This window comes from Molossus molossus, unplaced genomic scaffold (genome assembly GCF_014108415.1).
Source record: "Molossus molossus isolate mMolMol1 unplaced genomic scaffold, mMolMol1.p scaffold_m16_p_5, whole genome shotgun sequence".
NCBI lineage: Eukaryota > Metazoa > Chordata > Mammalia > Chiroptera > Molossidae > Molossus > Molossus molossus.
The window spans coordinates 48,039,176-48,063,558 of NW_023425388.1; the positions used below are offsets into that span (position 1 = coordinate 48,039,176).

The 24,383-nt window shown below is 38.6% G+C and overlaps 1 protein-coding gene and 1 pseudogene across 1 annotated transcript in view; one reads left to right on the forward strand and one right to left on the reverse strand.

The window, feature by feature from the left end:
• MCCC1 (methylcrotonoyl-CoA carboxylase 1) overlaps positions 1–15,524 on the reverse strand; it is a 67,437-nt gene extending 51,913 nt beyond the window's left edge. The window contains exons 1-4 of the mRNA XM_036243384.1: positions 15,345–15,524; positions 10,364–10,410; positions 3,155–3,291; positions 2,153–2,248 (exon numbers count right to left, since the gene is read on the reverse strand). Of these exons, the coding sequence (XP_036099277.1) occupies positions 2,153–2,248; positions 3,155–3,291; positions 10,364–10,410; positions 15,345–15,433 (369 nt within the window). The 5' untranslated portion in view covers positions 15,434–15,524. The remainder of the gene's footprint in view (positions 1–2,152; positions 2,249–3,154; positions 3,292–10,363; positions 10,411–15,344) is intronic.
• Positions 15,525–17,506: 1,982 nt separating this feature from the next.
• On the forward strand, positions 17,507–18,008 carry LOC118616932 (annotated as a pseudogene).
• The last annotated feature ends 6,375 nt before the right edge of the window (positions 18,009–24,383 follow it).

Consider the following 24,383-nt stretch of genomic DNA (forward strand, 5'->3'; position numbering starts at 1 on the left):
TAGTATATTCACAGAGTTGTGCAATTATTATCATAATATAAAATACTGAGTGAAATCTAATCATGTTAAGTTTTCAATGCCCCCAAAAAGAAACCCTATGCCTCTTAGTAGTTATTCCCCAAATATCCCCAGCCCTAGCCAACCACTACTTTACTTTGTCTCTATAGATTTGACTAGTTGGACATTTTATATCATTAGAATCATACAATATATATAGTCTTTTGTGACTATCTTCTTTAACTAAACACAGTACCATCAACATCCATTCATTTATTTTATTTTCTTAGCATATATCAATACTTTATTCCTTTGTATTGCAGAAAACTATTCCATTCTATGGATATACCACATTTTTTTTATCCATTCATCAGCTGATGGACATTGCATATTTCTACTTTTTGGTTATTAATAATGCTGCTATGAATATTTGTGGATAAGTTTGGATATATGTTTTCATTTTGTTTGGGTATATATCTAAGAGGTGGCGTTACTAGTTCATATGATAACTCTATTTGACCTTTGAGGGACTGACAATCCATCTTCCAAAGTAGCTGCGCCAGTTTACATTCCTACCAGCAAATTTATGAGGATTCCAATTTCTCTAAATCCCTGTCAACATTTATTATTTGTATTTTTTATTTATAGCATTCTAATAAGTGTGAAATGGTATCTAACCGTGGTTTTAATGTCAATTTGCCCAATGACTAATGATACTGAGTATTTTTAAAGGGCTTATTGGCCATTTGTGTATCTGCTTTGGTGATGTGTCTATTCAAATCTTTTGCCCATTTTCTTCAATTGGGTTGAGTTGTAAAATGTTCCTTATATATTCTGGATACAAGTCCTTATCAAATATATGTTTTGCACAAATTTTCTTCTAGTCCATGGCTGATCTTTTTATATTCTTGATTTTCTTTGAAGAGCAAAAGTTTTAAATTTTATCAAATTTTTATCAATTTTTAATTTTATGGATCTTATTTATGAATGATATTATATCTAAGAAATATTTGCCTAACCTTCTCAAAGATTTTCTCCTATGTTTTCTTCTAGAAATTTTGTAGTTTTAGGTCTTCCATTTAGGTCTATGGTACATTTCAACTTAATTTTTCTGTGAAAAGTATAAGGTAAGAGTGTAGGAACTAGATTTTAGTTTCATCTTTTTGCATATAGATATCCAACTGTTTCGGCACCATTTGTTGAAAAGACTACCTTTTCCTCATCAAATTACTTTTATTCAAACATTAATTGACCGTAAATGCGCAAATTTCTATTCTGTTCCACTGAACTATATATTTATCCTTCTGATAACACACTGTTGATTACTCTAGCTTTATAATGAGTTTTGAAATCCTAGAGTCTAAACCCTGCAAGTTTGTTAGTCTTTTCAAAATTGTTTTAAGTATATACTAGGCCCTTTGGCTATTTGAGGAGCAGGCTTGTCAATTTCTACAAAATAGCCTGTTGACATTTTGATATAGAGTGAATTATATCTATAGATCAAATTGGAAAGAATTGTCATCTTAACTATATTGAGTCTTCCAATGATATATCTATCCTTTTATTTAGGACTCTAATTTCACTCAGCAATGCTTTAGTTTTCAATACACTGGTCTTGAACTTTGCTAACTTTGTTACTAAGTATTTGATTTTGATGATACAATTATGAATGTAACTGTTTCCTTTATTTCATTTTCCAAGTGTTTGTTGCTAGCTCCGCTGCTTTTGAACAGATACTTAATTTGACAGAACTCTGATGAACTAGATAAATACTGTCCCTTCAAAATAAAAAAAAAAGCAGCTATCTACTTGCGAATATAAAGTTCAACCACACATTCTGGGAATGATCTCAAGAAGTTTAATTCCTCTTAAGAAGAATAATTTACAGTATCCAAACCACTGTATCCTTGAGAATAGATTAAAAAAGGAAACACCAACAATACTACCACCACCAGTGGACAATTTCCCTACCTGTCAGGCATATATTTAGCTGCCTGTTTAGATTGTTCATTTCAAAGTACTAATAGCTTTTAACAGGAAAGATAGAAAATGGGGGATGGTTAAAAATGGAAAATGAGTCCTATAAATAAGTAATTTTGTGAAAACTGTGCAATATTTATTACTTTTGTATTGTAAATCTCTTCATCCCTCTTACCTGTGCAGCAGAGATCTTGGCCACTTGAATGATTTTCTCCATAGAAAGGTAGCTCTGCTGAGAGGGCGCAGGACCAATGAAATGTGCTTCATCTGCCTGTTTAACAAATACTACATGTTTCAAAAAACCACAGACTAGTACTCTATATAGAACTGCTTCAGGGACATATTGTTATAAATAGAAATGCTGGCTCCCTAAGAACAATACATAAGTACTAGCTCATATCTATGCTATAAAAATAAGCTACTTAGAAATTACTTTCATGAAGAGAATGTCAAAACTTGATTTTTATGTATATATCACATACTAAAGTAAAATGAAAGTGGCTTAGGATAGAAAGCAACAGGAATCAGTCACAATCGAGATAGAAAAGTGGCTAGGAAGCTGCATGGGCCTGCTGTGCAATGCTGAAAGTCCCGGTGAAGCTGATCACTGTGCATTTGTCAGTGCTTGGAGATTTGCTGTGGATATAAAGAAAGACAGTAGTTGAATTCATCTATGTCTGGGTTCTATCTGGTGGATGATAGCTAGTTATAACTGCTAACACTTATAAACCTCAGAGGAGGGTCCTTTTAATTATAATTTTTCAGTTAAGCTAAGTTGCTGAAACACTGAGTGACTTGTCTAAGATCCCTTGGCCAATAAGTAGTAGATACTAAGACTAGAATCTTGATCCTTCTTCTTGTACACCAGGGATGTGGACATGAGCCACTCAAAGTGCGGTCTGTGCATCAGCCACATTCTATGAGCTCTTTTAACCAATATTTATTGACCAGACCTTGTCTGTAAATCAACTACACCACAGAGGACACTATTTAGTTCAACTGGTATCATATTTGGAAAATGCTCCCAAGAGGAATTATTAGTGGGCAGTTGACCTTACTTACTGAAACACTGTTAACACCAGCAAATATAAACTGTCAACATAAAGAACTAAAATACTGGCACACTAAACAAATATGATCTCTTACAAAATCTGACTTCCAGTTTTTAACAACATACCATGTCTACATGCATGGAATTCCTGTCAGCCTCACTATAAACAGCCACGGACCGTATACCCATTTTTTTAGCTGTTCGCATCACCCTGCAGGCAATTTCTCCTCTGTTGGCAATGAGGACCTTGGTAATGTTTCGTCCTAAAACACCATAAAAATCATACCAAAAATGTTACTAGGGAGCAAGGAATGAGAATGAGAAATAAACATTCTATGATAGTAACAAACTAATAAGCATTTATGTTGATAAAATCAGCATAACAGAGCCTAAACAACCATTTTAACTAATATTAGCGCATTTCTTGTCAATGAAATGCATGATACTCTTATTAACATAAACTCTTAAATTACTCAGATTTTTCAACTTAAAACAAAATTAAAAGATGCTTTGTTATACTTAAGATCAAAATAGCTTTAAAAAATCATCGTAGTTAATAATAATCTTTTTTAAATGTTATTTTCCAATTACTGTTGACACTCAATATTATTTTATATTAGTTTCAGGTATACAGCATAGTTGTTAGAAAATTATATAATTTAGAGTGATCCCTTGATAATTCAAGTACCCACCTGGCATCATACATAGTTATAACAATATTATTGGCTATATTCCCTATGCTGCACTTTATACTTCCATGACTATTTTGTAACTGCCAATTTGTACCTCTCAATTCCTTTATCTTTTTCACTAAGCCCTCCAACCCCCTTGCCATCTCACAACCATAGGTTTGTTCTCTGCATCTATGAATCTGTTTCTGTTTTGTTTGTGAAATTTTTCTTTTTCTGTTGGACCTATTTCCCTTAGCATAATACTCTCTAGGTCATTCCATGTTGTCACAAATGGTAAGAGTTCATTCTTTTTTATGGCTGAGTAATGTTCCATTGTATATATGTACCACTTCTTCTTTACCCACTTGTCTACTGATGGACAGTAGGTTGCTTCCACATCTTGGCTATTATAAATGCTGCAATGAACATAGAGGTGCATATATCTTTTCAAATGAATATTGTGGGTTTCTTCTAATATATACCCAGAAATGGAGTTGCTGGGTCATAACTTATTTATATTTTTAATTTTTTGAAGAACCTCCACACTGTTTTCCATAGCAGCTGCACCAATTTGCATTCCAGCATTGCACCTTGGAGGGGGTTCCCTTTTCTCCACATCCTCACCAACACTTGTTGTTTGTGGATTTATTGATGACAGCCATTCTGACATGTGTAATATCTCACTGTGTTTTTAATTTGCATTTCTCTGATGATTCATAACATTGAGCATCTTTTCATATGTCTAATAGACAGCTGTATATACTCTCTGTAGAAGTGTCTATTCAGGTCCTCTGCCCGTTTTTTAATTGGATTGTTTGTTTTTCTGGTGTTGAGTTGTATGAGTTCTTTATAAATTTTGGATATCAACCCCTTATCAGCTATATCTTTTGTGAATATCTTCTCCCATTCAGTTGGTTGTCTTTTTGTTTTGTTGATGGTTTCCTTTGCTGTGCAAAAACATTTTAGTTTGATGTAGTCCAATTTGTTTATTGGTTCTAGTTTCCCTTACTTGAGGAGATAATCAGAAAGAATGTTGCTAAGAGAAACGTCAGAGTTTACTGCCTGTGTTTCTCCTAGAAATTTTGTGGTTTTGAGTCTTAAATTTAATTCTTTAATCCATTTTGAGTTTATTCTTGTATATGGTGTGAGAAGGTGGTCTAGTTTCATTTTTTTCCCATGCATTGGTCCAATTTTCCCAACACTATTTATTGAATAGATTATCTTTGTCATAGATTAATTGACCATAAAGGTTTGGATTTATTTCTGAGCTCTCTATTCTGTCCCATTGATTTATGTGTCTGTTTTTATGTGACTACCATGCTGTTTAATTACTATAGCCTTGTAGTATAGATTGATATAATTTAGTGTGATACCTCCAACTTTGTTCTTCTTTCTTAAAATTGCTGTGGTTATTTGGGGTTCCATATAAATATTTGGATTATTTGTTCTAGTTCTGTGAAATATGACATTGGTATTTTGATAGTGATTGTGTTGAACCTGTAGATTGCTTTGGGAAGTATGGGCATTTTAATAATGTTAATTCTTCCTATCCATGAACAAAGCATATGCTTTTATTTATCTGTATCTTCTTCGATTTCTTAACATTTTTCAAGTAAAAGTTTTTTACCTCCTTGGTTGAATTTATTCCTAGTATTTTTAAATGAAATTGTTTTCTTAATTTCTTTCTGATAGTTCATTTATTGATGTATAAAAAATGCAACTGATTTCTGAATATTTATTTTGTATCCTGCTACTTTACTGAATTCATTTATCAGTTCTAATAGATTTTTGGTGGGATTTTGAGGTTCTCTCTATATAGTATTATGCCATCTGCAAATAATGACAGTTTTACATGTCCCTTTCCAATTTGGATGCCTTTTATTTCTTCTTCTTGTCTGACTGCTGTGACTAGGACCTCCAGTACTATGTTGAATAAGAGTGGTAAAAGCAGACATCCTTGTCTTGTTTAAGATCTTAAGGGAAACACTTTTAGTTTTTCCCTATTGAGTATGATGTTAGCTGTGGGTTTGTGATATATGGCCTTTATGTTGACATATGTTCCCTCTATTCCCATTTTTGAGAATTGTCATAAATGGGTATTGGATTTTAAAAAGTGCTTTTCTGCATTTGTTGATATCATATAATATTTATTCTTCATTTTGTTTATATGATGTATCATGTTAATTTATTTGCAGATTTTTTTTTATTTTTATCCTCACCCGAGGACATTTTTCCATTTTTTTGTACAGATAGAGTGGGAGGGAGAGAGAGTGAAACATCAATGTGAAAGGGATACATCGAGTGGCTGCCACCCGCACGACCAACCAGGGCCGGGGACAAACTGCAACCGAGGTACATGCCCTTAGCGGGAACTGAACCCGGGTCTCTCCGGACCGCAAGTGGACGCTCCAACCGCTGAGCCAAACCGGCCAGGGCTATTTGCAGATTTTGAACCAACCTTGCATCCTAGTAATAAATCCCACTTGATAATTGTGTATGATATTTTTTATGTATTGCTAAATTTGGTTTGCTAATATTTTGTTGAGGATTTTGCATCTATGTTCATGAGGGACATTGGCCTATGGTTTTCTTTTTTGTAATGTCTTTGTGTGGTTTGGGAATCAGGATAATGTAGCCTTGTGAAATGAGCTTTGGAGCCTTCCTTCCTCTTGAATTTTTTGGGAATAATTTGAGAAGGATAGATATTAAGTCTTTTTTGAATGTTTGGTAAAATTCAACTGTAAATCTACCCAATCCAGGACTTCTGTTTGTTGAGAGAGTTTTTTGATTACTGATTTGATTTCACTGGTAGTAATCATCTGTTCAGATTTTCTTCTTGATTCAGTCTTGAAAAATTGAATGTTTCTAGGAATTTATTTATTTCTTCCACATTGTCCAATTTGTTGACATATAATTGTTTATAGTGTGTGTGTATATATATATATGTATATATATAATTCTTTATACTTCTATGTGTCAATTGTCACTTCTCTTATTTCTGATTTGATTTATTTAGGTCCTCTTTTTTTTTGATGAGTCTGGTTACAGGTTTTTTCAATCTTGTCTATCTTTTCAAAGAACCAGCTCTTGGTTTCATTGATCTTTTGAATTTTTTTAGACTCTATTTTATTTCCACTCTTACCTTTATTGTTCCATTCTTTCTACTCACTTTAGGCTTTGTTATTCTTTTTCTAGTTCCCTTAGGCATAAGGATGGATTGTTTATTTGAGATTTTTCTTGCTTGTTGAGGTAGGCCGGTATTGCTACGAATTTCCTCTTATGACTACTTTTACTATGTCCCATAGATTTTGGGTTGTTGTTTTCATTTTCATTTATTTCAAAGCATCTTTTGATTTATTTCTTGATCTCACTGTTAACCTATTCATTGTTTAGTAACATGTTACAGTCATCCCCTGCCACTTCACACTTCGACTTTTGCAGCTTCATTCTATCGCGGTTTTTTTCAAATACTGTACTATACTATATTTGAGAAAACCGCAATAGAGTGAAGCTGCGCAAGTCGAAGCACAAAGTGTCAAGGGATGACTGTATATAAATAAAGAATCCTACTTTGCGGAAATTCACTTATCACGGTAGAATCTGGAACTGATTAACTGTGATAAACGAGGGCCGACTGTATTTAGCCTCCATGTGTTGGTATGTTTTTCAGGGAATAATTTGAGAAGGTGTGTAATTGATTTCTAGTGTGTAATTGATTTCTAGTTTCATACCACTGTGTGTAATTGATTTCTAATTTTATACCACTGTGGTCAGAGAAGATGCTTGATATGATTTCAATCTTCTTAAATTTATTGAGACTTGTTTTCTGGCCAAATATGTAGGCTAGCCTGGAAAATGTTCCATGTGCACTTGAAAAGAATATATATTCTGCAGTTTTGGGGTAAAATACTCTAAAAATATTAATTAAACCCATCTAATGTGTCATTTAAGGTCACTGTTTCCTTGTTTATTTTCTGTCTGGAAGATATATCCATTGATCTCAATGGGGTGTTACAGTCCCCTACTGACTGTATTATTGTCAATCTCTCCCTTTATCAAGATTTTAAAAATATATTTAGGTGCTCCTATGTTGGGTGCAAAAATGTTTACAAAGGCTATATCTTCTTGTTGGATTAATTCCTTTATCAAATTTATCATTATGTAATGCCCTTCTTTGTCTCTTATCATAGCCTTTGTTTTAAGGTCTATTTTGTCTGATATAAGTATTGCTACCCGAGCTTTTCTCCCCCACTTCCATTTGTATAAAATATATTTTCCAACCTTTTACTTTGTGTGTCTTTCAATCTAAAGTGGATATCTTTTAGACAGTACATACATAGGTCTTGTTTTCTTATCCACTGAGCTGCCCTATATCTTTTGATTGGAGCACTTAATCCATTTACATTTAAAGTGATTATTTATAGGTATATAGTTACTGACATTTTATTATTCATATTTATGTTACTTTTTTTTTCTCTCTTTTCCTTTCAAAGAAGCCCCTTTAACATTTCTTATAATACTGGTTTGGTAGTAAAGAACTCCTTTAGCCTTTTCTTATCTGGGAAGTTTGTTCTCTCTCCTTCAATTTTTAATGATAGCCTTTCAGGGTAGAGTAGTCTTGGTTGTAGGTCCTTACTTTTCATTACTTTGAATATTTCATGCTAACCTCTACTGGCCTGAAATGTTTCTGTCAAGAAGTCAGCTGACAGTCTTAAGGGAGCTCTTTTGTAGGTAACTGTCTTTCTCTTGATGCTTTTAAGATTCTCTCTTTGTCTTTAACCTTTGCTATTTTAATTATTATGTGTCTTGGTGTGGGCCTCTTTGGATTCATCTTTTTTGGGCCTCTCTGCATTCCTGGACTTGCGTGTGTTTTTCCTTCACTAAGTTAGGGAAGTTTTCAGTCACTATTTCTTCAGTTTCTCAATTCCTTGCTATCTCTTTTCCTTCTGGTACCCCTATTATGCAGATATTCTTACACTTGGTTATCACAGAAGTCCTTTAAACTATCCTCATTAATTTTTTTTTTTTTTTCTTTATGCTGCTCTGATTGGGTGTTTTCTGCTACCCTGTCTTCTAAATTGCTGCTTGGCTCTTCTGCTTCATCTAATCTGCTATTGATTATTTCTAGGGTATTTTTCATTTCAGTCATTGTAATAATAATGAATCTTTAAATAAGTACTTTTTATGCTCCAGGTCCTGTGTAAAACAGACTCTATCTAGACTTAAACCTTCATATTAAGTAGGTAAGATATCATCTCAATTTTTAAAAGTGAAGAAATTAAGATCGAAAGAGTTATTACTTTCCTGAAATTATACAGCTAAATAAATGGTGGATCCAAGATTGAACCTAGGTTAGCTTCACTCCAGAATTTGAGCTCTCAGACACTGTGCTCCACTACTTCTATTACTCTGAGCACAGGGATGTGTGCTTCTCTTGCAATAAAAATGAATATTGTACTAGTTCACTGATATCAGTGCTATAATGACATGATAGTATATTAATACATGAAATCCACTTCCATCATTATACATGAAATAAATGTTCTTTGACAGTTCATAGATTTTTTTTCAAAAAAATTAAGGTTTTATATAATTGAAAACAATGTTTTTCAGCAATGATCTATAGAGCCCAAGAGTTGTCATAGGTTATAGGGGCTGCTGGGATGACGTATGCAGGGAAGGGAAGGGAGCTACATCAATCAACTACAAGTTATATTTAAATATGTTTTAGAGTTGGGAATTTCATGTAAACTTTTATTTGAAAAATAAAAGTCTTGCTACTTAAAATGCATGTTATAAAGCATTGATTTATGTTTTATTTTTTAAATCCTTACCTGAGGATATTTTTCCATTTATCCTCAGACAGAGTGAGAGGGAGGGAGGAAGCAGGGAGAGAGAGAGAGAAACATGGATGTGAGAGAGACACATCGATTGGTTGCCTCCCACACTATCCCGACCAGGGCTGGGGACCAAACCGCAACTGAGGTATGCGCCCTTGACTGGAATCAAACCCGTGACTCTTTGGTCTGTGGGTTGACGCTCTAACCACTGAGCCAAACCGAGCAGGGCATAAAGCATTGATTTAGATCATCACAGTTATGTTAGTTATGTTTCCCAATTCAGTACACTATGAGAATCAGTCAGAAATAACATAAATATAAAATATATATTGCCCTGGCCAGTTTGGCTCAATGGTTAGAGTGTTGGCCTGTGGACCAAAGAGTCTCAGGTTTGATTCCGGTCAAGGGCACGTACCTCAGTTGCAGTTCAGTCCCTGGCCCCGACTGGGATTGTGCAGAGGCAACCAATTGATGTGTCTCTCTTACATCGATGTTTCTCTCTCCCCCTATCTATCCCTCCCTCTCTGTCTGAAAATAAATGAAAAAATATCCTCAGGTAAAGATTTAAAAAATATATACATATATATATATATATGTGTGTGTGTGTGTATTTCCCTACATGTTTTAGACTCAACAGCAAGATATGTGACATAAAAGAGATACAAACCATGACAATCCTTACTCAAAAAGTTATCACGAAAATCCAAACTTCAAAAGTATATGAGAACTACTTCTATTATGCACAAATTAAAGGATTAAACATTTCCATTTCTTAGTTCATAATCTGAAGCAAAGCCAACTAGTACAACAAAAACTGTCAATACCTGTGGTTGTTGCATACTTCATGGTTCTTTGCTTCCAAGCCCATCTCCTATAAAATGAGTTCAAATGTACTTATAATTAAGCAGGATATACAAGATCAGTCAATATTCTTTCAAAATAATCTAAATTTTTTAAAAACTTGAAACCAAGTACAGGTATGACCTTAGTTAAACTTTAAGCCTACAAAGTGATTTACTAAGCCAGTCTTTGTGGAAAGAAAACTAATCTAGAAATCAGGAGTTACAGTTCTGGTTGTTTTCCCTGGCAGTACATGTCCTTGAATGAATCATTTAACCTGCTGGCTCCTGAGACTGGCATATGACTACAGAGCCAAAGATGATTGAATGGAAAGCCAAGGTACTTAAAGATCATCTAGTTCAGCCTGGCTGGAGTGGCTCAGAGGGCTGAGCATCATCCTGTGCACTGAAAGCTTACAGGTTTGATTCCTGGTCAGGGCACATGTCTGAGTTGCTGGTTTGATCCCCAGTCAGGGATTGCATAAAGGGCACAATGATGTTTCTCTCTCTCCCTTCATCTCTTCAAGCATGTCTTGAGGAGAGGAGTCTAAAATAATATTCTAGTTCAGCTTTTTTCAAAATTTTTTTGACTTGAACCCAAAGTAAAAACTGTATTTGACTTCACAACCAGGTATGCATACAAAACAGAATTTTCATGAAAAAAAATTTTCCCTGTATTTTGTTTCTATTCAATTTTGTTCTACTGTACTTTATTAAATAAAATATACTGGTTGAACTACAATTTTAGGAATACCAATCTAACTCAACCCCCTGAGAAGACAGGTTTGAATAATCAAGCCAAGAGAAGTAAAAAGAAGGAGCTGGACAAGGGAAGCAGAAAAAATGCTGGTTGTGGGACCTGCTGGAGAGCCACCCATTCACCAGCTGCTGGTGATCCTGGGAAAGTTGTTTTACATCAATGTTTCTCCATCTTTTGTTTTCATTATCACCTCCTAGAAAATTTAAATACTATATAATAAGATTTGTGTAGGAGGGGTTGAACTTTGAAGGGCCACAAATCACGGTAATATCTGTTAAAAAGAAAATGTCAGGCCCTGGCCAGTTTGGCTCAGCAGTTAGAGTGTCAACCCCAAGAAGCACCCTTCTAGTTGTGAGATAGTATTTTTTAAAAACACACTGAAGATTACTTTCACTCTCTGAAGAACCAGCAATTTTTTTACAACTGTTGGGGCTCAGAGCAGGCAGCCCCAAGATATCACACAATGGCATCTTGATTATTTTTAATTGAAAATCACTTGAGAAGCAGCAGGAGTGGGAGGTGCTCTGACTCTTCTCTGTCTCTCTAAACGCGGGAAATAAATCCCTTTGTGCTAGGTGCCCTACCTGGGGCAGAGTTTGCCGCCCCAAACATGCCTCTTTGGAGATAATGATCATTTTAGGCTGGCTAATTTTAAGAAACAGCAAACATGGGAGAAGCTCTGAAAACCAAGTAGAAGTTACCCTTTTAAAATAGGACATATAGCCTATGTGGCTCAGTGGGCTGAATGTCCTCCCATGGACTGAGAAGTCCTGGTTTGATTCCCAGTTAGGGCACATGCCTGGGTTTTGGGCTCGGTTCCCAGTGGAGGGCATGCAGGAGGCAGCCAATCAATGTTTCTCTCTCTCACATTGATGTTTCTATCTCTCTCTCTCTCTCTCTCTAAAAAATCAATTAAAAAATTTTTAAATAAGACATTTATATTTATTAGGGAAATCTCCTTTTGTAATGGTGTTTCCCTCACTGTACCAGGAAGAAGATATCTAAATCTCTAGAAACCATTGTCTGTGGAGATGTGCACTCCAATCTACATAACAATCTTGCCCTTGTTAATTGTGCTTAATCCCATAACTGACTCTCCATCCCCAACATCTTTAGTTTTGAGTTGAAGATGGTATTTAAAGTGATGGCTTCCCCCATATTGGTAAGTTACTTTGTTTTCCTGGGTCTCTCCAATGTTATTACATTTTAATTTGTTTTTCTCTGGCTAGTGTTTCTCATGTCAATTTGATTATTATTTGAGCCAGAAAAACCTTGAAGGGTGGAGGGAAATTTTTCCTCCTCACTATAGGGCAATCTATACACGTATTGCCCCGTGATACATAATCAATCACATCTTGCCATCTATGAAGGGTTGATGAGAAGACCCACAGTTTTTCCATTAGACTTCCACACAATGACCTCCTTTCCCATATCTTTCCAATTCCGCTGACCTCACTTTCTTAATCTTCAAGGAGGAGGAATCCAATCTTCCTGATCTTTATAAAGTATTTTCTAGTTCACAGCATCTTCCCATCACACTCTTCAGATAGGTTTCTGATAAGATTCAAAGGCCCATCCTGGGTAGATGTGTCTATAAAATGGCTGCTTTTTGTTAAATCCAGCTTAAGACTTAAGTTTCAAGACCACTGCTAGCCTAAAGTTTTCTTCTGCCATTTTCTAGTGAACATAGACAGACAACCACATACACACACCACTTATCTACAATCTCCTATCCCAACAATGTTTTGATTGATCTATTCCATTTTTTCACCATTACCTAAGCTACAACGTAAAACAATGACTTAAAAACCAAGATTAAGAAGTTGCTTCTGGCCTTGACCGGTGTTGCTCAGTGGTTAGAGTATTGGCCCACATGGGTTCGATTTCTGGTCAATGGCCCGAACCTGCAATCCAAGTACATCCCCAGTCCTGGTAGGGGCACGTGTGGGAGGCAACCAATAGATGTGCCTCTCTCTTGTCGATGTTTCTCTTTCTCTTTCTCTCTCTCTCTCTCTCTGCCTCCCTCCCACCCTTCTTTCCACTCTCTCTAAAAATCAATGGAAAAATATCCTTGGATGAAGATTAACAACAGCAACAAAAGGAGTTGCTTCTGAAACAGGTAGAATAAAATGTTACCAAAAATTGCTCCATTGAGTCAAGGCCTATCACAATAAACTGCTCCACTGAGTTAAGCCCTGCCAGAACTATGGAAGTTACCAATAGGTAGCTATAAAACAATGGTCCAGGAACTACAATGACTTCTTTAAGGTTTGTTTTTCAGATCTAGAACCAAGACACAAATCCCAGAGACAAACTCAATAAATGGTTAAGAAAGTCCCTTCCTGCACCCAATAAGTCTTGCACAATCCCAGAATGCCTTGCTTTACTTACACATACCTGAACTTCAGTGGGACCTCAGTGTTCCAACCTACACCCTGATTGGTTAACCCCAGCAACTTCCATGTTCCCAAGCCCCACATTCAGGGTGCAGAATCTGAGGCCCTATCTCAGTGTTTTTACCTTCTGCAGAGCCTCAATAATTCTGCCTTTGTTTTCATCAGTGTCCCTGGTCTAAATTCTTTTATATCAAGAGACAAGAATCCAAACTCGTTGGTAACATTCTCATTTCTAAAATTTTACCACTAGATTTCTTTTCTCTGAGTTACTAGAGTATCATGATATAAAAAGAAATGTATATATCCTCTACACAGATAAGGTTTTTAATTCTATATGCCATTGCAACTCTAATACTTTCCAGGTGACAGCTACTTGAGAACAATGTCATACGAAATAGCTAAGGTTTAAGAGGAAGAAGAAAGAGAGAATATGTATCTGCATGGTATAATGTGGAGCCCCAGAAACCTAAGAAAATAAAACTCAGGCCTGGTGGGAGTGGCTCAGTGGTTGAGTGTTGACCCATGCACCAAGAAGTCGCCGGTTCGATTCCCGGTCAGGGCACATGCCCAGGTTGTGGGCCAAATCCCCAGTGGGGGGCATGCAGGAGATGGCCAATCGATGTTCTCTCTCATTGATGTTTCTACCTCTCTCTCTTCCTCTCCCTTCCTCTCTCTCTCAAATCAATAAAGAAAAAAAAAATTTTTTTAAAGAAAATAAAACTCAGGAGAACGAGAAAAGCACTAACACTGCTTTATTTGTCTTATTCTGCTCTGGGGCGAGTCCTACAATTAAATAACTGAAAACCCAAGCATCTACAGTTACTGGTGGTAAACAAAAGCAAGTAAGAAACTTGATCTAAATGGTTGAGTCTGCAAAAGCTACATCTATTGATTCATATGCACCAGATTCCGTTTAAGCCTCTTTCCATATATTAATGCACTTGATTCACACAATTCAAGGTACTAGTATCCTCTCCTGTAGGTACTAATATCATCACCTCCTCCTAGGTGAGAAAACTGAAGCACAGAGGTAGTAAGTAACTTGCCCAAGGTTGCTCACACACCCAGTGAGTAGCAAAGCAGAGACCCCTGACTCCTGAGCCTGTGCCCTCAGCACTAAGCTATGCTGTCTTCCAGAATGAAGGAGAATGATGATAATGAAGCACAGGGAGATAAAGAAGCCTGCTTCCTGGAATCACGAGGGTATCTCCACAGCAAAAGTTATTGTCACTGAAGCTTAAGCTCAAAATCTGAAAATGATCTGGAGTCAGGTTAGCTAGAGTGAGTCATTTGATGCCTTTGTTTAAACTTGCATACAGACTTCTGATAAAACAATTGCTCGGCCCTCTGGAAGGTAAATGGGCTTCTGTCAACTTGATTCATTCCAAACTGGAGAAAGGACTCCAGCAGTCTTTGTCTGAACTGGACACCTGCTGGGGGACAGCTGAACCAAAAGGAGCTTTGATAGCATCCCGGCTCCACCACTTATTACTGGTGTCACCTTAGGCAGGTCGTGGACGCCTTTGGGTTCACCAGAACCAGGATTATAAAGCCCCCCCCCGGAATGCAGTGAAAACACAGTGTGAGCGGTTAGGTGCTGTACACGCGTTATTCCAGTCCTGACGGCGAGGGGAGCAGATGGCAGGCCCAGTTCACCCCTCCCCCACTCCGCACAAATGGAAAAATAGGGGCAAACCGAGCGCTGAAGGATGGATGAGGGGAAGGGGGAGGAATGGAAAAGACCGGGCGTAGCGACCTCTCCCTCTCCATACACAGACTGAAAGCAGAACCCCCAGAAAGGGGCTGTTACCTCAGCGGCGGCAGCAGGCTCGGGAAACGTTGCCATTGGTTCCTCTCCGCCGCCACCAGCCGCACCGACAGCACAGAGCCCGTCGCCATGTCCCAGCAGCCCGGCGGCTCCCCGAAGTCTAGGCGCAATCGAACTCAGTCCCACACACTGCAAAAGCTTTGCTCCGCTCCGCAAGCCTCTTGTCCACCGCCGGCCACCGTCCAGGTCAAAATCGTGCAGTGGGCCGAGCCCAGGGTGTTGGGCGTCTCCTTCAAAACCAATAAAAAGCAGAGCAGCGCTCCTGTGCGGCGATTGGCCAATCCGGCCACGTGCCCGCAGAGGTGTGGCCGGAGACTAGCGGAGGGGTCGTTCAGTCCTCCGTCTCCTTGGGACCCATAGTTTCGGGTCGCGGGTGTTTTCCCCCCTGCCTGCGAGCTTGCTTCTCTCTTGTTCGGCTTCGAGTCGGAGAGCCTTCCTTGTGATCTTCACTGAAGTCGCGGGGAAGGAGCGGAGAGGAGTCATGGGGCAAAAGCCAAATGGGGCGGAGAGCAGGATACAAAATTCTCTCGTGTTCTTAAAAAATGAAAAAAAGCTAAAATAAAATAAAAATGTAAAACCTCCCGAGTTTTTGAAAACTAGTTTTAATTCACTATTGGGAACAAGAGGAAGTTAAAACCGAAATTGCAGAATGTCTAGAAAATAAAGATACAGAAAGCACTATATGTAGATGCTCATTTGATACAGCTAAAGCAGGGCTCATAAGAAAATGCATAGTGAAAGTAAATGAAACATCCAATTCGAAAGTCATAAAAACAAACATAAGGGAAGCAGAATAGAGACATTAGTAATGACAAACGAAGAAATAAATGAATTAAGAAAACTAATGTCAAAGGAGTAATAAGTCCAGGGGATGGGGGGGGGGGCTGATAAAATAGATGGTTAACTAATCTAATCAGAAGAAAGGGGAAGGATGAACATAAGTTCATTAAAAAACATGAGATTGGCCCTGGCCAGTTTGGCTCAGCGGTTAGAGCGTCAGCCTGCTGTCCGCAGAGACCTGGGTTCGGTTCCGCTAAGGGCACGTACCTCAGTTGCAGTTTGTCCCCGGCCCTGGTTGGGTCGTGTGGGTGGCGGCCACTAGATGTGTCCCTTTCACGTCGATGTTTCTCTCTCTTTCTCTCCTTCCCGCTCTATCTGAATAAAAAATGGAAAAATGTCCTCGGGTGAGGATAAAAAAAATTAATTAATTAATTAAAAAACATAAGTTTGGGGGGATCTCAGATCTAGAAAACAAGTATATTTGTAAGACACTAACTTGGCTCAAATTTAAGCAAATAAACTTAACAACCTGGAAGAAACGGATGACGTTACAAGAAAATACAACTTACCTAAACAGATCCTGGAAGAGAATAGAAAACCTAAACAATTACCGAGCATATAGAAGAACTAGAGCATATTATCATCAAAAACCCACCTTCCCTAACGCAGGTGGCCCGCCTTGTCTCACAAAGAAATTCCACCCACATGGTGAAGAGTAGTTGACTCCAGTGCTGTTATTCTGTCCCAGAGCACAGGGAAACTGGGGGCTTGCTAATTCTTTTTATGAAGTAAGCATAACATTGATACCACAATCTAGCAAAAACAGGGAACACACCTGTAGTCCAATTTTACTTGTGATTATCAATGGAAAAATCCAATGTACATCATGGTGACTATAGTTTATAATACTGTGTTGTGTACTTGAAATTTGCTAAGAGAGTATATCTTCAAGTGTTCTCACCACACACACACAGAAAGATAACTATGTGAGTGATGATGTGTTCACCTGATTGCGGTAATCATTTCACAATGTGTACATAAAACAAATCATCACATTGCACACTTTAAATATATACAATTTTATGTTTATACTGCAATAAAGCTGGACGGGGGGCAGGTAGGAACTAACAAATATAACGGAGAAACAAGAGGCGAGGGCTTGCCTTTGAGGCTGGCAGCGGCCGCTGAAGACTCCCTCCTGGTGCTTACGGTTGAGCCCTCGCAGCTGCCACGACCACCCGGTCTCCCCCCTTCCCCTTCCGTGATCGTCCCGGCTGGTGTCCTTGGAGCAAGGGAGGCTGCTGAGATTGAAAGGCGGGTCCATTAAGAGCTGCACGTCTCACCCGGTGGCAGGGAGGGCGTCCATGGCTGCAGCTAACAAGGGCAACAAGCCCAGAGTCCCGAGTGTCCACTTTGCAGTAGGCCAAGACAGCAGGCAGAAAGCTCCCGAAGCCGCAGCCACTTTGATGAGAAGTTGCATGACTCAGTGGTCATGGTCACCCAGGAGAGTGACAGCAGCTTCTGGTCAAGGTTGACTTCCTCAAGATCCTGCACAGGTATGAGATCACCTTCACGCTGCCCTCTGTGCACAGGCTGAGCAAGGACATCCAAGAGGCACCTGTCCCAGCCTGCACCTCAAACTCCTTGGCGTCATGCCTGTCCCAGAAGGTAACATCGTTAATTGTGAGCACATGGCGCACAAGGAAGGCGTCCTCAAAGGCCAGATGCTGCTAGCCTGTGAAAGTGGTGCAGGCATGCGTTACGGATCCGCACCATGGCACACCCATGCTGCTGGATGGTGTCAAGTGGAAGGGTGCTGCGTTAGAATACCACCCGGACCACAGCGACTAGCACGGACTCACCTGAGGCCCATGCCCCGGCCACCTCGGGGCCCCTCAACCTTCATCTCATCTCTACTTCATCTCACCAAACTCTGCGTGAAGGTGTGGCTTCCTCATCCTTCCAGGGTGGGCATGTGGATGGGGTATCTAGGGGCCTCCAAACTGGGGCCTAGACCACACCTCACCTCTGCCTTCACTAGAGCCACCTCCCTGCCTCTCCTGTCTGCTACTCCTGCCTCCTCCTCTTCCCACTTCTGGATAGGGGAGTGGGAGAGGGAGTGGGAGACAGAGTGGGGGAACCTGGGATAGGTTCCACCCTCACCCCACTGAAAGCCATGGGACCCCCAGCCTGGACCTGGGAGAGGAGGGAGCTGGCCCTGTGATGTCGTTGCCTCCATCACTGCTGGTGCTGCAGTCTCATTTTAGCCACCTCTCCTGCCTTCCCCTCTTTCCCACTGTTGTCCATGGTGAGTAGGAGGGAGGTACAGTTCCCAGCCTCTATTCCCCAGGTATGTGTTATTTGTTTTTGTAATGCTTTTATTGATTTTTCTAGAGAGGGAGGGAGAGAGAGAGAGAGAAATATTGATGTGAGAGCAGAACATCCATGGGCTGCCTCTTGCATGCCCCCTACCGGGGATCAAGCCTGCAACCGGCTATGTGCCCTGACCAGGAATCCAACCAGCACACTCTTGGTACACTGGACAACACCCAACCAACTGAGCCACATATGCCAGGGATGTTACTTGGTTTTTAAATGACTGGTTGGGACAAAACCTTAAAGAAATAAAACTTTCCATGGGAAAAAAAGAAAAAACAAAAAGTATGAGGAGTTCAAAGAATAGGAAGCATAAATAAATATAAAAGACACTTAACTTCATACCAAATCACAGAAATACAAATTAAAACTATAATGATATACCATACTTCACATTAGCAATTATCTAAAAGTTTAACAACACACTGTAAGTAGTGAGGGATGTGAGCATATTATGCTTTCTCGCTGTGAGTAAAAATGGCACAACCATTATGCAGAGTACTTAGACAATATTTATTAAAATTGACCTAGCAAAGCTATTTCTTGGAATTCACCTAAAGATATACTGAGATGCTTGAAATGATGTCTGATTAAGGAAATTTATTGTAGTATTGTTAGAAAAAGAGACTATATATGGATACATATATAGGTAAAAGTAGGTTTATAGTTGTTCCTATGAAAAAAGACATGAAGGTTATGACTATTACAATAGGTTTATTAACTCACAAGAATGTCATCACAACTGTAAACCTAAAAATGTATACACAACTTTGAATAATTATAAAGCCAGTGTTTATTAAAATACATTTTATTTTCAAAATGTAATGGAATCTACAGATACCCTGTATACATTTTTTGGGGACACCCTGTATAGTTACAATGTAGCCACTAAAAAAGAACGAGACAGCACTATATGTACTCATATATTAAGATTTATTGATGAGTGAAAAAACCAATGGCAGAACTGTGATTATTATTCCACTGTTTGTGTAAAAATAGGAGAAAGAAAATACACACAGGCTTATGTATGTAGAGATATCCTTTGGGAAAGAAAGTTGATGGCTCCATGGCAGGGATAGAATGGAGACTAACTTTTTATTATATACATTTTGCATCTTTTGAATTTGGAATCACAAGCCTATAGTAGCTATTCCACAGTTCATAATTTTTAAACATTTTGTTTTGACATAACTTCAGACTTACAGAAAAGCTGCAAGAATAGTAACCCTCATCTAGTATTCCTAAATGTTTATATTTTACCACATTTGCTTTACAGTCGTCCCTTGTTTATCGCGGTTAATCCGTTCCAGACTCTAGTGGTCGCACTTGGAGTTGAAGGATTCCTGGGGTGCTCGAATATATAGGCCTACAGTCCATACGCACAGTAATTTTAATTTTAATTGTAATACAGGGGTGTATAATTGGCTCAGACAGCCAAGCGTGCACTGTATCATTTTCACTGTCTCGATCAACTTTTTAATGAACATATTTGAAAAAACAGCGATAGAGTGAAGCTGCAAAAGTCGAAGCATGTGAAATGGCGAAGGACGACTGTATCTGCCTTTTTCTCTTCACATACACACATACGTACACGCTCACTCACACACACACATACACCCCACCCCATACACTCACATTTTTAGGAGAGCCATTATCAAGTAAATTGCAGACATGATGCCTTTTTTACTTCTAACTACTTCAGTGTATATTTCCTAAAACAAAGAGATCCTCTTACCTATCCAAAGAACAATGACCAAAATTGAGAAATCAACATTGATAAAATACTACTATTTATTCTACATTCCTGATTCGAATTTCTCCCAATTGTTCCAATGCCTTTTATAGCAAAAGAAAATCCTGTGTCACACATTGCACTGAGTTGGCATGTCCCTTAATCTGGAATGGTTTCTCAAACAGATAGACATGACTTTAAGTAACGTTTAAATCTGATTAAAACAAATCTGGGAAGAGGAAGTGGAAGTACAGAGATGGAAGCTGGTGAGCTGTGCTCTCTGTAACTCCACCCACTGGTACTGCCGGGAGCAGGCTTCATTATCTCCAACTTCTTGGATGAGGGCAATTATTATATTGACCCACTGGCCTCTCATTTGCTCCAGGAGAAATATAGAGTGGCCCTGGAGCCTCTTGGGTGTTCATTAGGTATATCTAGGATAAAAGTGGGCCACAAAGGGATGACCCACTACAGCATCATAGGATTTTGAAATAATTATTAATGGTATTAAAGAAGATTAAATATGTTTTATATTTTCAGGACTACTGTTTGCCCATGTATCCTTGGGAAAATGAGATGAAGTTTCCTCCTCCTCCTGGCAGAGGCAGTCCCAAGGCAGAGCACACGGCACAGTGCGTGGAATGTAGGGCTTGCTGGACTTCACCCGCCACGGACCCCCTCAGCCAGGAACCCTAGTGCAGCGCACAGTCTGCATAACCACAGGCAGCAGCCCTGTGTGTATGTTATCTCATGGGGTTGTAGATTAAGTACGTTATGTCAGATGATGTTTGCAAACTGTGCAGTGCTACATACGTGTGAGTTACTCTTGAGCCTGTCACGGGAAAGACCAGGAGATCCAGGAGGGCTATCGGCATAGACTTCTAATTCAAAAAGGGCCTTAAATGTAGACCCTTTCCAAATACAGTTACCCACATAGTTACAGCAATACAGTGATCAGACTGACAGAAATTTGAACCTGTGACCCAGTGCTGGACCACACTCCCTACAGTTCACGAGGAATTAATTTTTTGTTTATGTTTTGTAATTACATAATTTTGCATTGTAATTTTTATGTCAAAAGTGTTTTGTTATATGTCAACATTTAAAATATACTATAACTTTTGAAACATTGTTTTGGCTTACCAAAATTTTAAGAATACATGTCTTAAAAATGGAAGTGCTCTAGGTCTCTCGACTTCTGAAAATCCATTTGGTGAAATAGAGCGAGTCTCAGCAGTACTAAAAGCAAATATATACAGGTTCTGTTTTCCAGCACCTGGAAAGGGCTCAGACATTTTTTTCATCATCAATCTCACCATTTTGAATTAACCTCTATCATCTTGTCAATCCTACAAATTTCTTATTATTCCTCATATCAGTTTGAATGTTTTTGCCTGTAAGTCACACAATACCCAACTAAAAAGAAAACCTTGTTATCTCACACGATGAGGTAGAATAGAGGCTGTTACCAGGACTAGGAAACTCAATTCAAGTAGCTTCAAGGATGCAGACAGGTGCTTTCCATCTTGCTCTGCATTCTCAGCGTGTGTCAGAAGAAGGCTGCAGTGGTTCCTGCCATCACAGCAGACACCACATGCAGGAAAGAAAGGATATTTTATCCCAAACATCTGAGTTTTTTTCACCTGGTTTTAAAAGTATTTAATATTGACAAATTTTAACATTTACAAAAGGAAACAGAATTATATAATAAACCCCTACTCTGATTACCTGGTTTCAACAGTTATCAACTCATGTTTAATCTTTTTCATCTATATGCCACTCACTACCACCTCCTACCAGATTATGTGGAAGCAAATTTCACCCATCATTTAGTTTTATCCATAAGTATACATCCAAAAGAAAGACGTCTTAAAAAAATAATAACCCATGTTTCATCATCATTTCTGAAAATGTAGCAATAATTGCTTAATATTATCAAATATATTTAGTGTTCAGGTTTCTTTGTTTTATAAATATTTTTCTTTCTTTTTAATTTTTGTAGTTTGTTTGAACCAGCTTCCAAAAAGCATCTAATGTTACAGTTGGTTGATACATTTCTAATGATTCTACTAACCTATAAACACCGCAATCTCAATTTTAAATCCCTTAACTATGTTTTCTAAAAAAATTCAGATTGTCCTGCAGTTTCCTGAGGTGAACCTTGCTGATTGCATCTACTTGAAGCTTCTAACATGATCATCTGTCCTTGGCACTCACATAAATTTGTAGTTGAACCAGCTAGCGCCAGCTGATTCAACAGTTGATTGCTGGTGCCTAAATGAACCTGGCCAAGATCAGAAGAAAAACCCCAACAAGCCTAGAACATACTGTTGATTTACAGAATTACAACCTAAATAAACAGTTGTTTTTTAAATTTTTTAATTAATTAATTTTTATTACAGATGTTTCCTCTTTTCCCCCATAGACATCCTTCTCCCGATCCCCACCCCCACTCCATCCTCAGCATTGTTGTCTAAGTCCATGGTTACCCATACAAGCATATAAATTCTGTGGTTTACCTCTTCCCTCTCCCCCAACTCCCTCTATTGCGGCTTGTCAGTCTGTACATTACTTCTATGTCTCTATGTCTCTGGGTCTATTTTGTTCATTATATTCCATGAATAAGTGAGATCATGTGATATTTGTCTTTCTCTGATTGGCTTGTTTCGCTTAGGATAATACCCTCCAGGTCCTTCCATGTCATCTCAAAGGATAAGAGATCTTTCTTTCTTACAGCTGCATAGTACTCCATTGTGTGTATGTACCACAGGTTTTTTATCCATTCGTCTACTGATGGACATTTGGGCTGTTTCCAGATCTTAGCTATTGTAAATAGTGCTGCTATGAACATGGGGGTACATATATTGTTTCTGATTTGTGTTTCAGGCTTCTTAGGGTATATTCCTAGAAGTGGGATAACTGGGTCAAATGGCAGTTCCATTTTTAACTGTTTGAGGTAACACCATATTGTTAACAGTTGTTTTAAGCTACTAAGTTTTGGAGCAATTTGTTATACTGCAAAAGATAAGAACTGATACACAGAATGCACTTCTGTAGTGGACTTCCTTTACTCAACATAATGTTTTTAAACTTAATTCATGTTGTTGTGTGTATTTTTTTTTTTTACATGAAAATAGCACAATTTGTTTATCCAGTCTCCTAATGTTGGACTTTGAATTGTTTCCAGCTTTGGATGATTACAAATGAAGCTGCTATAGGTATTTTTTCTAATCTCTTTCTGTAAACATATGTACTCATTTTTTGTGCATATACACCTAGTTGTCAAATTAATAGGTCAGCAAACTATGGCTTGTGGTCTTGCTGCCTGTTTTATTTATTTATTTTTTTTTTTGTCCTCACCCGAGGATATTTTTCCATTTTTTGTTCAGGTAGAGTGGGAGGGAGAGAGAGGAAGGAGAGAGAGAGAGAAACATCGACGTGAAGGGACACATCGAGTGGCTGCCACCCGCACGACCAACCAGGGCCGGGGACAAACTGCAACCGAAGTACGTGCCCTTAGCGGGAACCGAACCCGGGTCTCTCCGGATCGCAGGCCGACGCTCTAACCGCTGAGCCAAACTGACCAGGGCTTGCTGCCTGTTTTAAATGCCGTTTAGTGGAATACAGCCATGCCCGTTTGTTCATGTATTGTCTATGGCTGACAGTAGCAGAGTTGTGTGGCTGCATAGAAACTGGCCCACAAAACCTAAAATATTTACTGTCTTGCTCTTCACAGAAAAAATTTGCCAAGCCCTGGATAGTTACATGTTTACACTGATAAGAAACTGCCAAAATGTTTTTCTAAAATGGTTGTATCGCCCTGGCCAGTTTGGCTCAGCGGTTGGAGTATCGACCTGTGGACCAGAGAGTCCTGGGTTCGGTTCCCACTAGGGGCACGTACCAAAAATATAAAATAAAAATAAAATACAATGGTTGTATCATTTTAGTCTTCTACCAACAATAAATGACAATTCCTCATCAACACTTGGTATTGCCAATCTTTTTAAATTTAGCCATTTGGCACTGGCCAGTTTGGCTCAGCAGTTAGAGCGTCAGCCTGTGGTCCAAAGAGACCTGGGTTCGGTTCCTGCTAAGGGTGCGTACCTCGGTTGTAGTTTGTCCCCGGCCCTGAT